The 17,990-nt window shown below is 35.8% G+C and overlaps 1 protein-coding gene across 4 annotated transcripts in view; it reads right to left on the minus strand.

The window, feature by feature from the left end:
* The window catches only part of Pak3 (p21 (RAC1) activated kinase 3), a 133,208-nt gene that overhangs the window by 47,098 nt on the left and 68,120 nt on the right, over positions 1 to 17,990 (minus strand). For all 4 annotated transcript variants that reach the window (XM_004640028.2, XM_023699899.1, XM_023699900.1 and 1 more), the window contains 3 exons: positions 11,196 to 11,327; positions 10,525 to 10,690; positions 2,832 to 2,895 (listed from right to left, as the gene is read on the minus strand). In XM_004640028.2, the coding sequence (XP_004640085.1) occupies positions 2,832 to 2,895; positions 10,525 to 10,690; positions 11,196 to 11,327 (362 nt within the window). The remainder of the gene's footprint in view (positions 1 to 2,831; positions 2,896 to 10,524; positions 10,691 to 11,195; positions 11,328 to 17,990) is intronic.

The following is a 17,990-nucleotide window of genomic DNA, read 5'->3' on the forward strand; positions in this document are numbered from 1 at the left end:
TAATTTAAAAATTGAAAACAGAGCTATATATGTGGCATAAAAGAAAATGTATAAATGACCAACAGGTATAAGAAGAAAATGTTCAGTATCTGTACTCATTAAGAAAATGAAAATCCAAAATAAATGCTATATAACCTCACTCAAGTAAAAATGGCACTCAGCAAAAAGCCAAAAGATAACAAGTGCTGGTGAAGGTATAGAGAAAAGGGACTCTTACATCTCTTTTGTGGTAATGGAAATTAGTATAGCCCCTATAGAAAACAGTATGGAGGCTACCCCCAAAATTAAAGCTACAACTGTCATGTGGCTTAGGATTCTTATTGCTGGGTAAATATCCAAAGAAAATGAAACCAGTCTGAATCTATCAGTAAGAGAATTCTGGTCCGAGAATGCAGCTCAGTTGCATAAGTATCTGCCAAGTGCAAGGTTTCGAGTTCAATCCCCAATACCGAAATAAATAAATAAATAAATAAATAAATAAATAAATAAAAAATAAAGAGAAAATCTGCACTCCTATGTTTATTGCAGTGTGATTCACACTAGCAAGAAATGGAGTAAACACCAGGGTTTATCAACTAATGAGTAGATAAACAAAGATGAACAATGGGACATTATTCTAGGCATAAAAAGATGAAATGTTGTGACTTGTGATAACAGGGATGAAACTGGGAGATACTATGCTAAGTGAAATAAGCCAGACAGAGAATACAAAGCTGCATGAATTAACTCATATGTGTAATGTAAAAATGTTAATCTCATAAAAGTTGAGAGCAAAGTAGTAGTCACCAAGAGGCTAGAGAAAGTAGAGGGGAAAGAGAGTCAGGGAAAAATTGGTCAATGGATGTGCACTAAGTTATAGTTAGACAGGAGAGGTAAGTTCTGCTGCTCTATTGTATAGAATGATGATTGTAGTTAATGACAAAGGAATGTACATTTTTAAAATGTTATAAGATCTCATTGCTATCTGTTTATCAATAAAACTTTGAAAAAAAATGTTATAAGAAAGGATTTTGAATGTTCTCAGCACAAGAAAGTGATAGAAAAATATTTCTGGAGATAAATATTTTTCTCCAGAAATATACTAATTTGAATATTATCAGTGTTTACATGTGTTGAAATATAACATGGTTACTTATAAATATGTACAATTATATTAATTAAAAGAGTAAAAATATTTTTGAAAAACAAGAAACAATGTAGCATGCATTATTTGTAAATTTCCTAGACCTATATTTTAAGTTTTTAAAAAGTGAAATTAATTTTATTTCACTCAATATATGCAAATATTCATCATCTCAACATGTAACTAGTATGCTATCAATGATATAGTTTAAATATTTTTATATAAATTTTAGTCGTGCATTCTACACTTACAGCTCATCTCAACTTGAACTAGCTACATTTCAAGTGATCAACAATTAAATACAATCAACCTATTGAAAAACAAATATCTGGAGTGATGTTTTTAAGCAGGGTACTTGTCTTTCCTTTATTGCTAACTCTGCTTGAGACCCAACCAAAGTACAATAAAGTCTAAAATCAAGCTTTTGTTTTCTGAGCCCCCTTAGTAGGTAATATTTTTTTCTACCCATCTGGTGTCATTTACCTCTTGTGCATGAATAAAATGAGTTGAAGTTTGTTTATGAACTTGGAAAAGTACAGCTTTTTTTTTCTTTAACCTGGTATGAAACTCAGGACTTTGTACTTGCCAGGCTGGTACTGTGCCATTAAGCTCTAATCCCCAGCCCAGTGCAGCTCTTTTTTATTTTTTAATTTATTTTAAAGAAAGTATAAAAATAATGAGTAAGCCATTAGAAATGATACACATTCAAAAAACCAAGATGAAAGGCATTCAGCAGGGGTTGTTGTACTGCACGTTGCTGTCTTCAATGTAGTTGCTCAGATTACAGATACTAGGTATAAAATTGGTTAAAGTAAAAATTTTAGATATTAACTTCTGCCTTAAAAAAACTGATAGAAAGTAGTAATACCATCATTTTAGCTTTCCCAGCACAGCTCTTTAAACAAAACTTTTCCCTGTTTTAACATTGTTGCCTGCTCTTACTCTCCTGCTTAATCTCACAGCGAGCCTGGAGCAAGCTAGCTAATGAGACTTGACTTGCAAAACTGATGACTCCCTTATCTGCAGCTCTAGGGAATGACCAAACACTGTGGCTGCTTTGCTAAACTGATGATCAGGATGATCTATGGAATTTCGGCAGAGTTTTGAGTGCTGGAGTCCAGTGCCAGATTTCTGAATCAAAAGATTGGCAGAGGGTCCTGAAAACCTTTACCTTTCACAAGTATACAATGTGACAAATATGTACCCCATCTCATTTCGGGATTATTGATGTGGTTCCTCCGTACTCAGGTGGTCCATCCTGCGCATGTTTAGGCCATTCAGCAGGACTTTCACAGCCCTCATTCTGTTACTTTGCAATATAATAAAGAAATGAAACCTTCACTGCATCATGTATATAGATGTTTTTGTTTGTATAAAAGACAGATGTTCCTGTAATTTCATTGCCTTTTCTTGATAAAGCAGTTTGAATCTGTTAACTATATAAGGAATAAAAATGTCCCTCCAAAATGTACTTCCATTTCAACAATACTGAAGATTCCAGCAGGATGTGTTCCTACGTTAATTATCCGTTAGCCTGCCAGCTGGAAAGGCCAAAACTGAGAATGTAACACAGAAATATAATCCAGGAAATAAGCAGCATAACTTATCAGGAATCCGTACTCTTTCTGAATTTTAATAAGCTGCTGGTGCTCTTTTTTTTTTTTTTTTGACTGACTGGTTGACTATATTTCAAATAACAATCACTTACCCTTGACCAATTTTTTCAAATCGTGTGTACTTTTTCTTTGGGTCCCCAACACTGACAATGCTTCCTGGGAGGGGTAGAGAAATTAAAATGGATTGATTGATTTCTTTTTAATAATAAAGATGATAAAGTCATGGACAAAAACAGACAAATAATCTCACATTATTTTTACAGATTACATGGAAAATGTTACTTTCTGTTTAAAAGACAAATTGCAATGCATCAGTTAAGGAATAGTAACCCATGCTGCTTTTCTACAAAATTGATGATGTTTGGGAAACAAGAAAGCAATGGTTTTAACTCAACATTTGCACAATATTCTTATAAAATGCTATAGTTTAGCATATAAGATCATCTACAAACTATGTACACCATTTAATACAATCATTATTTTCCAAGAATTTTAATAAAGTTGATCATTATACTACATTCAGTTCTGCCAGATAAGTATTTCTTTCTTTTTAAGTATTTCTTGATTAATTGCTATGCATGTGGTTTAGTGTCTAGGGTAAAGGGGAATAAGGAGGAAGAATAAAGTCTGATAAAAAATAATGCGACTCATGCTTTTTAGAAACACAGCCATGAACCTAGGGCCTTATTTGGGCTACAAACATTTGTACAGCATCATTGACTATGAAGTTCACCTATTTAAAATGTGCAATTCAATGTTTTTTATACATATTTATACACATGAGCAACATCTTTATGGATCTAATTTTAGAAAATTTCATCCTTCCAAAAAGCAACTTTCTACCTGTTAATCATTCCTCCTTATCACTTTTCAGTTTCCCAAAGCAACCCTGAGCTCAAAAATTTCCCCTCATTAGAGTAGCAAATTCCTTAGCTGGATGTGGGAAGATCCTTTACCAGCCAGCATGATCTGGCTCCTACCTAACCTGCCTAACCTCACATCCTTCTCTCCCTCTATTTTTCCACTTATAAACTCAGTAATGTTATCACTAGTCAGTGCATAAATCTTTGCATCTGCTTTCCTATTTTCCTCTTATTTTTTTCTTCATCTGTCTCAGGAAGAACTAATTATCTTTTAGCTATAACCTCAAATCATTTTTTTTGTGAAATTTCTGGTCCCTCTGAGACTTTCTCTTGAGGTCAGAAAATTTGTCTTTACGGGGCCAGGGAGATGGCTCAGTGGAATAAGCGTTTGCCTGACAAGCATAGGACCCTGAGTTCAATCCCCAGTTCTGCCAAAGGGGGGGGGAGAAGAAGAAAGAAAATTTGTCTTTTCAACATTTTAACCTCAGTACCTACAACAGTGGTTGCCATTAAACAAATATTTGTTTGACCAAGTGAATAAAAACAGTAACAACCAAAAATATATATTCAAGCTGTGTGTGGTAGTATATGTGTGTAGTACCAGCATTCTGGGAACCTGGGGCATGAGAATCATGAGTTTGAGCCCAGCCTATGAAACTTTGCAACTTAGTGATTCCAGTCTCAAAATATAAAAAGAAAGAAAGAAAGAAAGAAAGAGAGAGAGAGAGAGAGAGAGAGAGAGAGAGAGAGAGAGAGAGAAACAAGGGTTGGGGATGTAGCTCAGTGCAAATATTTAATCCCTAGTACTCTATACCAAGAAAAGTGTGCACTGAAGTACCATATTGTGTATTACCAATAATACCACATGCTAATTTATACAATGGTCTACTCTCTAGGCTGGTGAACAACTTAATTCAGATCTAATAACAGACATAGATTATTCCACCTTGAGAAAAATCATCACTTAAATGGTTCACTCATGTGTTATTTATGAGGTTGTTGGGGTTTCTTGTTTTTGGTAGTGGATGTACACGTTTCATTTAGGTTAACTAAGAATTGTAATAATATGTTCTGTCTTGTTTTCCAATCTCCCTCAGCGACATTGTCAGTTCATGCACTCAGTGGCCTGTGGTGAGTCATGGCTGACTCATCCCTGACTTCACTGCCCCCATGCAGTTATCTGTCAAGTCCCATCTCAGTACCCTTTATCTGTTTACTGCCTGGAGACCTCCTGACTTTATCTTTTCCTTATAATTACAGCTTTTGTGAGGATCTCCTCATCTTTTGCCTGGGCTATTGCAACAGTGTCTTAACTGGATTCTTGTTTCCTGCTTGTTCTCATTCCAGTACAGGGTCCTGTCTTCTATCACAAGGCTTCAAGGACAAAAGTGATCAAATTATGTGACTCTTTGGTTTAGGATACCCTGATAGCTCCCTAATACCCAAGGTCAAAGCCCAAATCCCTTGGTGTGGGCCACAAAGTTCATGACCCCACACCCACTTCATCTTCTATATCATGTTTTACCACTAAAACTTTAGGTTTAGACTGTAATAAACTACCCCTAACTCATGATCAGCTTCTTCTTAATAATTTAGGTGCCTCTCCTGCAACTCCAATAAATCCTTCCACAACGAACATTTTATTCAAGTAATACTGAATATGTTAGATTTCTTAAGCACATGTCTTTAAGTTTTCTTTACCTGGAATGTTCTTCCCACATTTTCTCCAGGCAGTCTCCTATGCATCAGCTTAGATAGTGTCTCTTTTAGGAAGCCCTCCTTGATCCCTTGGAAGAAGGTTAGTAACTCCATTTTCCCCTAAAGTCTACGCAGACTCATTAATATATTTTTCCTCTCTCTCTTTACTTCTTTCTGTTTTTCTCTATCTTTAACATACAATATTTCTATCAGGCGTACAACCCTTTTCAGAATGTGTCTTAAATTCAAGAGGCATGTATTATTCACTTTTGTCATCTTAGTGCCTTCTCACCTAACTCTGTGTATGGAATTTTTCAAATACCCACTAAATATCCATTGAATTAAACTTAAATAAAATTCTGACATCTCCCTTTCAAATGCTCTATAGTTTAAGGTCAGTTGAAGAATGCATATTTCTTAAGCAATATCTATAGAATTCAACCAAATTAGCTATATCTGAGTCACTAGTTTATTTTTCAAATTTTCTAGCATATTTCTGTATTACTGACGGCAATCTTCCTTCAAGTCAGTTAGTAATGATTAAGTGCCTATATCATTTTTAAAATGAAAGTTGATTTTTAAAGTTACTTGAAACCATAGTTTTATTAAGCAGTTTATAGCTTCCTAAGACAGTTTTACTGTGAGGCTGCTGAACAAACTCTTTTTCATAGACTGATCAAAAGCAAATAAACTTCAGCCCAAGCTACTTTCTGAATTATGAGTACCTCCAATTGGTAGTGTTTTGTTAATAAGCCTTTAGAGGAGTAAATTATTCAGTATTTAGTTCCAGGGTAAGTGGGGAAAAATATCACCTGGAAATAAATCCTTTCATGAGGATTACAAAAAGACAACCATTTTGATGAGACGCTGCTCCTGCATTTCAAATAAAATGGCCTCCTCACCTCCATTACCCTTCACCACAGAGTGTGTGCTGCCATCTACTGATGTTAGTTAACAAGTATACAGGAGGCCTTGTTTACAACTCCCAGTCATAAAATCAACTTTAAAGGTGATCTCTTCCCTCAGACTCCTTATAATTTGCATTTATAAATTATAGAAAAGTAAAGGAAAGCCATCATGTTACAATATGAAAAAAGTGGGGAAAAGTTAGCATATCAAAATCCAAAGGGAAAAAATAATAGCAATATCAGAACAACTTCCTGCCACAGAAATTTCTTAACTAGAAAACAAATCATCCATTTTAAAGTAGAAAGTTTTAAGGAATCACTAAATTCTTGTGTTGAAAAATAGAATTCATGTTGTGTTCTCAGTGGCAGAAAAGGCTATCAATATAATCTCTGACATATTAAACTATGCTAAACTTAAATTATTTGAAGATTGTCCCCTTAGTGTAATGCATGTTATGATTACTGAGGGGAAAAAAAAGGACAAAATAATTCTCTAAATTAAATGCCAGTTCTACCTGAGGGTAAATTAAGGAAATGAATTTTGAGTTGGGGAATGCTGGAAGAGGGGAAGAAATGAAGAAGTAAATGATGTCTGGCTCTAGAGGAGGGGACCAAATACAAATTTCCTCTATTGCCCAATTTTGCTGAGAGAACCTTTTGAAAATGTTGACTAGCATGGTGAGGTTTCTTTATCATCCTGCAATAGGCCAAGCCAGAGTACAGTGGACTGGCTGGACCTAGGCTGTCTGTCAGTGTAAAACTGAAAGCAGAACTGTTCATCTCAGTCACTCGTCAGGCCTTGACTGGGTCCTTCAGTAAGTATCTGAATGGAACACGAATAGCCTGAAGCCCTGGGGTTTGGGTTGCCCGCCTCCAGGCAACTGCATCCCCAAGACAGAAGGGGAGGAAGATTACATCAAGGCTGCTATTTCCTCTTCCTCATGTTTGTGGGGTCCTCTTTGCTGTGGACTGCCGGCCATTCCTCTGTCTACACCCATCCATCACCTTCCTCATGTCCAGTATAGGCACTTCTACTGTTTTCCCAACCTGTAATGCTACCCTTCATTCCAGGATCTCCAATGACTCCTGTACATGGAACATACACAGGAGATTATTCTCAATTTCCAACATTCTGTTGTACTGTAAGACTCTGTTCCTCCATTTTTGTACTAAAATATATGGTTACTTTCATTTCGTAAAAGTAGTATAATAACTTCATGTTATTTATTGTGCTACATATCTTACATATTTTAAGTCATTTAGGCTTCACAAAAACCCTGATATGTAGGTACAGTTATCTCCACTTTTCAAGTGAAGTAACTAACGTTCAGAGAGGTTAAGGCAATAAAGGGCTGGCAAGCTAGCTCAGTGGACTAAATCGCCTGCTTAGGCAAGCTTAGGGAACCACAGGGACTGTGGTTTGATCCCCAGAACCACATTCCATGCCAGTCCCACCCCCAGGGCAGGCTGATAAAAAAGACAATAGATGGGGCCGGGGAGATGGCTCAGTAGAATAAGCGCTTCCCTAGCAAGTGCAAGGACCTGAGTTCAATCCCCGGTTCTGAAAAAAAAAAAAAAAAGACAATAGAATAATATCATGTATTGAGGACCTGCTATGCGCCAGGTACATTGTGAGGGTTTTTTAAACATGTAATATTCTTATTTGATTATTAAGTTGCATGAAGTTGGTACTATTACGATCTCAAATTTTTTCTGTGGTACTAGAGATTGCACTTAGGGTCACCACAGAATTACATATCCAGCCATTTTATTGAATTTATTTTTGGAAGCAAGTCTCTATAAATTTATCTAAACTTCTTAAATGACTAAACAGGTTCAGAAAAGTTAAATAACTGGCACAAAGTGATGCTGGTAGTATAAAGGTTCTGTGATTTGAATCTGGGTTTTCAGATTCTCACTGTTCTCTTAACTGTAACTCTTAACCAAAATATATCCTATAGACAAAGCTTTACATGTAGCTATGATTCATATCCCCATTTGACAGCTAAGAAATACAAGGCCTGGAAAGCCCAACTATGTAGACTTGGAAATGGAGCTCGACTCGATCTAGTGTTTAAGCAGCTCCTTCCCATTTCTCTGCAGGTTCTCCGCCAAGACCAACAAGTACGAGGTAAAAGTTGGCAGTCAGAAGGTTGGAAGGAAAATGATTCTAAACCCAAACATAAAGTTCAAAAGAGAAAAAAAAGCTATTTAATTCTTAATAAATCTGTGATTTTTTTGCTTTCTAGTCTTCATCATGTTGCTCAAGGGGGAACAGAATAGGCAACAATTCATAAAGGCTACAGCTCCAGCACTGTCACAGTTTATGAGCAAAGCAAAAGTTTTGACTCAAAATTAATGCATCTTTCACAACTAACTTTAAAACAAATGTATAAATACATTTTCATTACAATAAGTCTATTGAAACTAGAAATAAGATACTAAATAGTGGTCATTTTTACTAGTATAGGGCTGCAAAAACTTTAAAAATCAAACCATCTTATAGGTCATGTCCATGTGTACAAACCATCTTTCTGTTTTATACAAATTGTTAGGGTACACAGAAACAAAGTGTAATGTTTGAAGGCATACAGATGTGAAGTTAAACTCTAGCTCTGCCATTCATTAGTTAGGGACTTGGTTACTTAATGTGTTTGTAGCTTGCTTTCAGTGATCTCTAAAATGAGGAAGTTCAAATCTACTACAAGGATTATCGAAAAAATTTAACCCTGGTAATGTATGTAAAGTGGCAAGCATAGAAAGCACTTGGTAAATGAGAGTTATTGTAGTTGTTAATACAGCAAATGGTTGAGGAAATGATATTTAATTGTGTAAAGACAGTGTGCTAAAGCCCATGGACTCAAGTTGGGAGTGTGGACTAACAGGTGACACACTGACCCCAATATTTGTCTGTCCAAATCCCTGCACCTCCAAATGTCTCAAATTCAAGATGCTTGACCTTTTGAGATGAATAATACTTCCTCATGAAAGGCCAGGACAGTATGTTGTGCACAGTAGGATGCTTAGAAACCCACTTAACCCTATCCAGTGGATGCAATGACACTCTCTGAATTGGGATAGAAACTACCTTTCAACATAGTAAGATATGCCCTGGAAGGCAAATAGTCCTAACACCACCTCTGTACAGCATCCCTGTGCCTCAAACATGGAATTGCTCTTGTTTTTCTCAAATATTTTTGGATTAAAAATTATATTAAAAGAAAAAGCTTCTTATTCTCTAATTGTATTATTCTACTAAATTGTACTTTTCAAAGACAATTTTATATTTCTTGATGTCAGAGAATGATCTTTCCATTGTATCTTCTAAAGTTCTGACATAGAGAGCAGACACTGGGAGCTCACTACATTCTCAATGAGCATTTATAGAACTTTCAGATAATAGGAACTTGCTAGAAGTTGCACACATAGGAAAAAAAACACGTAGCTCTTGTAATGGAGAAGATCCTAGACTAGTGAAGGGAACATGCTAGTATGATGTAGTTTTTACTATGACAAAGGTAATAAAGAATAAAGGCTCTTAGATTGGAAGAGGGAAGGCAAGTTCCTTTGAAGAGGGAATTTTTGAGTTGAGCTTTGAAAGATGAGTAGGAGTTAGTCAAATTGGGTGCACTAATTGCTAATATGGGGCAATTTTGAGTGAATTTAAAATACATGATTTTCAGGGTCTTAACTCTTTTCATCAGAGAACATAGTTAATTTTTTTTCTTACCTAGAACATTGCTTATAGCATGAGTGTTCTGTAAAACTAGGGCAACAATATGGGTGTGCTGGCACACAAGACTGCTATACAAGTCATTTCTTGACTCCGCCACTCTCCCCACATAGAAGTACTTCTAAATTAAGGGGAAAGGTCACATTATTTATGGTTGCAAGTTTTAACTGACCATGTTGGGCATACAGTTGACTTTTCTATCATGATCCATCATTTGGAACCCTTGTGGTGCGATATTTCATCAGACCATTTCACCACTTTCATTAATCCACTCTTGAAACTATTACTGAATACATTTTGTGAAGTTGTCACCTTAATTGACTTTTTCAAGTGAAAATATTTTGTTTCTGTCAAATTAGGAGTATGAAGGTGGGAATGATGTGGTACAAAGAATAGGTCCCTAACTTTTCATCTCATGATTTAAGTGATCCCGGAGTTCTTGCAAACAGACTCAGACTTCTGAGCAGTAAATTCTGCTTCTAAATAGTTTTTGAGAAACCCTCTCATGAAGAAAGCAATGAGAGCAAAAACAAATAAACAAAAAAACTCTCAAAACTCCAAGAAAACAAAAACCAAAACTCACTTAGCTTCTCTAGGATCTCCTCATCTGTCATCTTAGATTTCTTCCTTTGTCGATCTGTATTTCTATACAAAGTACTGGAATTGGCATTCTCTGCAGAAGGTGGTGTGACTTCTTTATTTGGTGCTGCTGGTGAAGCAATGGATTCAACCACAGAACGAGTATAGATCTAAAAGGAAAAAAAAATTCTACACTTAAAACAGGAGAACAAAAGAAATGTATATATGTATAGCATCAAGGCATTGTCATTTCAAGGACTTTTCAAAGATAAGTTATTAGCTATTTAACAATATAGCTTAAAATAGTTTCAAATAGTCAAGAGCCACTAACAGAGCTTGAGAGCTCATCTTGACAGGTTCCTATACATGACCCTGTCAGTTCTGATGTTGGTGCCTCTGTCTATGCAGTTCTTCCTGTCTGCTTCACTTGGAGTTCCTTCCCTACATTAATTCTGCAAAAGTTTTATACCTTAGTAGCTATTTATGTTGTGCTTTGCTATTATTCTCTCATTATTTAATGTGATTATTTAGTACGCTTCAATAGAACAGTCAAAACCAAGGTTACATGACATATTCTACCTCTGGAAACACTAAAGTTACCCAATAGGTACCAGTTAATTAAATATATTCTATGTTCCAAAGAGCATCTTTTAGAATTGGTGATTTGTGACTTACAGATTTTGTATGCTCTGGTCTTGGTGCAATAACAGGTGGGGGCTCATTGTCATCTTCTTCCTCCTCCTCCTCTTCATCTTCTTCTTCAGATACGGGAGGAGCCAATGGAGGCTCAGAGGCTGTTTTTGTACTCTTAGGACAAAAAGGTTTAAAGATCAGATACTTACTTCCCATTGCTTTTCGATAGATATGAAACCTTTATGCATTTAGGGATAGGAGGGAACAATAGCTGTAACAAATGAGCAGAACCATCTAGAATTTGGTGGTTAGGATCTGCTTGCATTAAGAAATAAATTCATGTTATGGTTGAGAGGACCATAAAATGTAAACAATTGTTTTTATTTTTCACTGACCTAAAAAAAAGAGACATATTTATTCACTTGATGTTTTAAAGTTTAGTATTACAGAAATCCACAAATGCATTAAAATAAATTGACATTAAATCCTTTAATTTGTACTGAGTACATTGTTAATTTGCTGACTGACAGTTTGTCAATTTGGAGAAAGTTACTGTCTAAAGGTCAGAGCATGCACATGAATATGGTATTACAGCTCTGTAAATTACTCACTAAGAACAAGCAAGGCAATAAATGTTTCTTCACTGTTCAGCCTCCTGGAAAGAAGCACTCAAATAGTAACAGACATGAAGATCTAAGGAATACTTGGGGCTGGAGAGATGGCTCAGTGGTCTAAAGTACCTACTTAGAACAAGCTTGGCAAAGCACAGGGACTGCGGTTCGATCCCCCAGCACCACATGCCAGCCAGCTGCGCCCCCTGGTAGGCTGAGCTGGCCACACACACACACACACACAAACACACACACACACACTAAAATAAAATGTTAAAAAAATTTTTTTAAAGATCTAAGGAATACCTATCTGCATAAATAATCTCTCAATATCAACCTACAAATTATAATTTAAAATTATTTGTAAACTGGAATAGTATCACTAAATTAACAACTGCCATAGTATCTAGGGCCTATTCTTCCTTTTTTAAAAAAATCTTTTATTTATTTGGTACAGGTTCTCACTATGCAGCTCAGACTAATAGTGATTCTCCAGCCTTAGGCTCCCCAGCACTGGGATTATAGACATGTGCCACCACACCCAGTTTCAGTGGCCAGCCTGGTGCCTGGGGATGGCACATCATGTGGTACCAGGGATCAAGCCTGGGTCTTTGTGCTTGCCAGGCAGGCACTTAGACTGCTGAGCTATCTCCCCAGGCCCCTAGGGCCTATTCTTGATCAATCACATTAATGTATGGGGCTCAATGGTTCTAAAGTTGGATTTTGAAAGAAATCTGCTCATAGTTTTCAATATGTGGTTCCTAGATTAGCACCATCAAGGAATCTGTAACTGTAAATTCTCAGGTTCCAACTAGACTTGTGAATCAGAAATTCACAAAGTAGGGTACAGTGATCTGTTTTATAACAAGCTTCACAGGTGATACTGATGCATGTTCAGGGTTCAAAACCATTAATTGTGGTATAATTGTGTAGTATCCAATATGGTGGTCAGTAACCACATATGGCTACTAAACATTAAAATCCAGCTAGCATGAATTGAAGTGTATTATAAATGTAAAAATCATCTTTGATATTGTATATTTGATAGGAAGAAATTGTGAAATATTCTATTAATTATTTAATAATTGATATCTTGAGGTGATAAACTTTTCAATATACTGAGGTTAAAGTATATTATTAAAATTAATTTGTTCCTTTTATTTTTGGTTTTTATATCTCCTAGAAAAGTTATAAATATTTACTACTATATTTCTGTTGGACAGTGTTGGTGTGAGGCAGTGTTATTATTTTTTTGTCCTATGTTTCACCTTGTTCTTTTGTATCTTTTTTGTTTGTGTCATTGTGTGTATTGTCCAAGAAAATTCTAGAATTAACTTTCATTCTTTGAGAACAAAGCCCCTGAAGTAGTGGTAAGCATACTATTAATAGACTTATTACATTCAATGACCTCAATCTATGGTTAAAAATCTAATATGGATTTTGTATAATCATGAAAATACTTTCAATAGAGTAGAATGATGGAATTATATATCTGAGAGGAGCCAGCTAGATGTATTTTTTTATTTTCTGTTTTTGGCTGGCCCAGGCTGCCTTAACTGGCAGGTCTAGTAAGGCATGGGGATCTGGGGATCGAACCATGGTCCCCTGTGCCTGACTGGATTTGCCTCAGCAGGAGCTTAAACAATTGAGCTAAGCTGCAAGCCCCCTAGATGTATGTACTGTGAGAAGGAACAATATATAGAATTTATTAATAAGTAAACAAAAGAATATTTGACTTCCCTGATACAGATGCTGAGTGATTTACATATTGAAGTTTAAGCATCTACTAAAGATTGTTTTTCTTATTTAGGCCTCTCTATGCAGTGTGACTGCAAAATATTGTGAAAGTTTAATTTTAAAAATGCATTGTAGTAAAAGGCACACTTTCATGAATTCCCCACAAAATACTCCCCTTTGGGGCTGGGGAGATGGCTCAGTGGAATAAGCACTTCCCTGACAAGAGCAAGGACCTGAGTTCAATCCCTGGTTCCGCCAAAAAATGAAATGAAATAAAAAAAATATTCCCTCTTGCTGCCGGCACATTTACTACATCTTTCTGGCCACTTTCTGAAGTAGTTTGGGAAGTCCTATTTTGTAGGTAAATTTTGTTACACTGTCAAAACTGCCTCAAAGTCTTCAATTCATTAAAAATGTTTACTTTTTATGATCTTTTTTAAAATAGGGGAAAGAGCCAAAAATTGCATAAACTACATTTTTATCACACCTTTTAAAGGTACTCAAGAAAAAGGATTTCCAGAACTGATTCACAAAATGGTAAAAATAATAGGATAAATGTATTCAAAGTGAGGTGAAGTGCCTTGAGGAGGACTAATGGAAACATGTCTCTGTCTCTGTCTCTATTTCTGTCTGTCTGTTTCTGTCTGTCTCTGTCTCTGTCTCTGTCTCTGTCTCTGTCTCTCTCTCTCTCTCTCTGTCTCTCTCTCTTTCTCTGTTTGGCTTTTTGAGACAGGGTCTTGCTATGTAATACAGGGTGACCTTGAACTCACTATGTAGCCCAGGTGGCCTCGAATTCATGCAATCCTCCTACCTCAGATTCTTGAATGCTGGGATTCCAGGTGTGTGCCATCACATTCACTGAAAAAATGTCCTTCTAATCTTTTTTTTTAAATTTGACATTCACTCTATATTTTAATCACACTACATATTCATTCTTATTATACCTAAAGTGACTGGGACAATATATTGCTTTATGGCGACATGGATAGCAACACATGTTAATGACAACAGGTTTCCAGATTTTTTTTAAAAAAACTAACTCTTGAGAGAATGTCAGTGGGTACATGGGAAATTGTCTTTAGGTAAGTGGTATTTGCTTTAATATTATGTTCCAGAATATTTTGCTCTATCTTATGCTTGTAGCGCCCAAGAATGCACCAAACAACTATACCTTAGTAGAAGGGCAGAACTTTTATATAAGCTGAGTACTCACTTTATGAAAAATGGTGCTGTTTTACCTACTAGGTGATATGAACTTTGTCCAATAATTACGTCTTATGTGATCCTTTGTGTGTGTTTGAGACCAGAAGCAAACCCTTTGCTCCCAAAAGTCACAAGAAACTATAAAATCTAAATTAATATCCAATTAAAAGTCTTGGGGCCGGGGAGATGGCTCAATAGGATAAGTGCTTGACTGGCAAACACAAGGATCTGAGTTCAATCCCAGGTTCCACCAAAAAAAAGTCTTTTAATTGGAACCAGGCATGGTGGTAATCCCAGAATTTAGGAGGTTGAGTCAGGAGGATTGCTACAAGTTCAAGATCAGCTCAGGGGCTACAAAAAGTGAGCACAAAGCCAACCTGAACTGTGTAGTGAGACCCTGTCTCAAAAAAAAAGTGTTTAAAGTATAATAATGTGTCAATTATTTAAATCTAGCATTTATAGAAATTAAGTTAAAACAAATTATATGGTAAAATTTTTATTTAGACACAGTTCTTTAGTATTCACAATGATTTTCCAAGAAACTAGATTTAATTATAAATTAAATCTTTATTTAATTGAATAATTTCAAATTCAAAATTTCAGAATGTTACAGCAAAAATAGAAAGTGGAATATAGGAATCCTTTAATATGTTTGATATATAGACCATCTTGATGCTTCATTAGATAAGATTCACCTGAAAAAATTCACTATTTCTTAACACTCACTCTTTACTGTCTTTACTAGTTTAATCTATTAGTTCCATTTAATCAGGTCTACTGGGACAGTTTCTAACACAAGAAGACATGCACAGTGCGAAGTGCAACCTCCCTCCGGAACCACAATACAAACACAAGGTGCAGTTTTCCATTCCAAGTGACTGAGTCCCATTGAAGTGATCCTAAGTGAATGTAAGGGTCCAAATGAGTTAATTCAATCAATAAGAAGCTAGCTTTCATCAACTAGTTTAATCAATTATATCTATTCAGAAGTCCTATCTCGCTTCAAATTCAAACCACCCAATGGGAAACACAACAATTTCCAATGAAAACCTGCTTCTGAAAGACACTGTACATATCTTTCGTAATCCACTTTAAGACTACAATCACCTTTGAGCCCATTCTTCCTTCCAGCAGTCAGCCAATGCTATAATCATCTCTAGAATTTGAACCTAATCCTTATTCCTACAGTCGCTATCTCATCTCTGGCCCTCATTGTCTCTGGCCTGGATACTTTCAGTATTTCGCCAACCTGTCTCCCTTCATCTAATCTCTCTCTGTTCCTGGTTTTTTCAGAACATTTGCTGTTTGATTCCCATACCACAAGCTTTAATCACCTAACTGCCCTCTTTCAAAACACTTCAAGGGCTTCAGAGAGGTGAGCTGGAAAGATCAGATTCCTTACTGTAGCATGTAAGGCCTTTCTGATTTGGTCCCAACTTAAGGTATGAGACTTAATCCCTATGCTTTCTTTTCTTTCCTTTCAGCCTTCATTTAAAACCACATTGCTTGTTCCTTGGTCACTGTACCAATCTTCCCTCTCTCATACTTTTCCTGCTACTTAGGATGCCTTCTCCCACCTTCACAAATGCAAATCTCACCTAGTTTTTAAGATCTAGTTCAAATGGCAACATTTATAGGGTACAAGTTCTAACTTAACACTAAACAAATGTATATCAAATGCCTATGTGGTACCAAATACTGAATTTAAGCTCTCTGAGACAGGAGCTTACTTTTTTTGCACATGGCTTAAACCATTCTCTTTTCTTTGAATTTGCATTACAAATAGTCATATTTAATGTTACATAATACTATCCATATTGTATTGTGTACTTCTTTATGTTCCTACTTATTTTTTCCATAAGTTTGAACTCCAGACTTCTTAAGGCTTACTTTTGAAGGTGGTATTTTATTGATATGTTAAATAAGTCAATATCTATTTATTTTATTCCTACAGAGCATGGTCATTTTTTGATTTAATGAAATATTTAGGCCATTATGGAGAGCTAGCTTTAATTCTATAAAAAGTACAATAGAAGCAATCTCAAAAGAATCACTTTATATTTTAAGAGAAAATAAAAACCAATGCAGGGATCATCCTTAAGATTGATGTTTCAAATAATTGACCTGGGGGGCCCAGGAGATGGATCAGTAGAATAAGCGCTTCCCTGGCAAGCACAAGGGTCTGAGTTCAATCCCAGGTTCCTCAAAAAAAAAAAATAACTGACCTCCAAAACATAGTAACTGTTTCTTTCCTAGGATACTCAACCAGAATTGCACAAGTATGATATTAATTAGATTACAGAAGGTAATATGTAAATCATTGGATGTTGGCATTCTTTAGTACTTTCCTATTTCCTTCATTTTGTGCAGTGAGGCCTAGGAAGTTGTCATGACAAAGAAACTGGAGGGGAAACAAGATTTGAAGAAGAGAGTCCTATTCTGTTCTATTTTGGGGAATTTGAGCAAGACACAAAACCTAGTCTCGGACAGGCTGCATATGCAAAGGGATGTAGCCTTTCCTTCTGTTGCCATAGAAAAATGAAAATATTAACAATTTGATAAACACACAATAAAAGTTTGTACTAATATCGTTTAGACAAGAAATGGTGTCTGCATCTTGTCCTCTGAATAACTACTGTGAAGACAACAATATGCAATGTATTAATTATTGGAAACATCCTACTAACCTGTTTTGAAAATCTTTCACTGCTATTTTATCTTTTTTTCTCATTTAAATGAATGAAACTTATAAAAAAATAAACTCATAATATAGACTAGGTACTATACTAAGTGTTATATTTATTATCACATTTAATATTCACCCAAGTCTTGGAAGGTAGATCCTGTCATTTTTCCCATTTAACACTGGGAGGGAAAAAGCTCGAGGATGCGAAGTTACCTTGCCAAAGTCACATAGCCAGTAAGTAGGGGAATCAGATTAAACACCTGTATCTAAGCTTTTGCTTTCTTTTTTAATTTCTTTGTCTTTTTCCTTTCTTTTCTTTTCTTTTCTCTCCTCTCCTTTCCTTTCCTTTCGTCTTTTACTATTTGGTCTCTTGCTATTCTTTTCATTTCCTTTCCTTCTGTTTTTCCTCCCTCCTTCCTTGTATTTCTGTGCTGAGGATTGAACCAAGGGCATCATGCATGTTAAATATATGCTCTACCACATTCCCACCATCCTTTGCATTTCATTTTTAACTCTGGTATCAAATCCTCTGACCTCTCTTGCACTATTGAGAATATGTTGGTCACCACACCAAAGCAGATGTTCTGGGATGTGGGTGGT

Source organism: Octodon degus, unplaced genomic scaffold, assembly GCF_000260255.1.
Source record: "Octodon degus isolate 3935 unplaced genomic scaffold, OctDeg1.0 scaffold00117, whole genome shotgun sequence".
Taxonomy (NCBI): Eukaryota; Metazoa; Chordata; class Mammalia; order Rodentia; family Octodontidae; genus Octodon; species Octodon degus.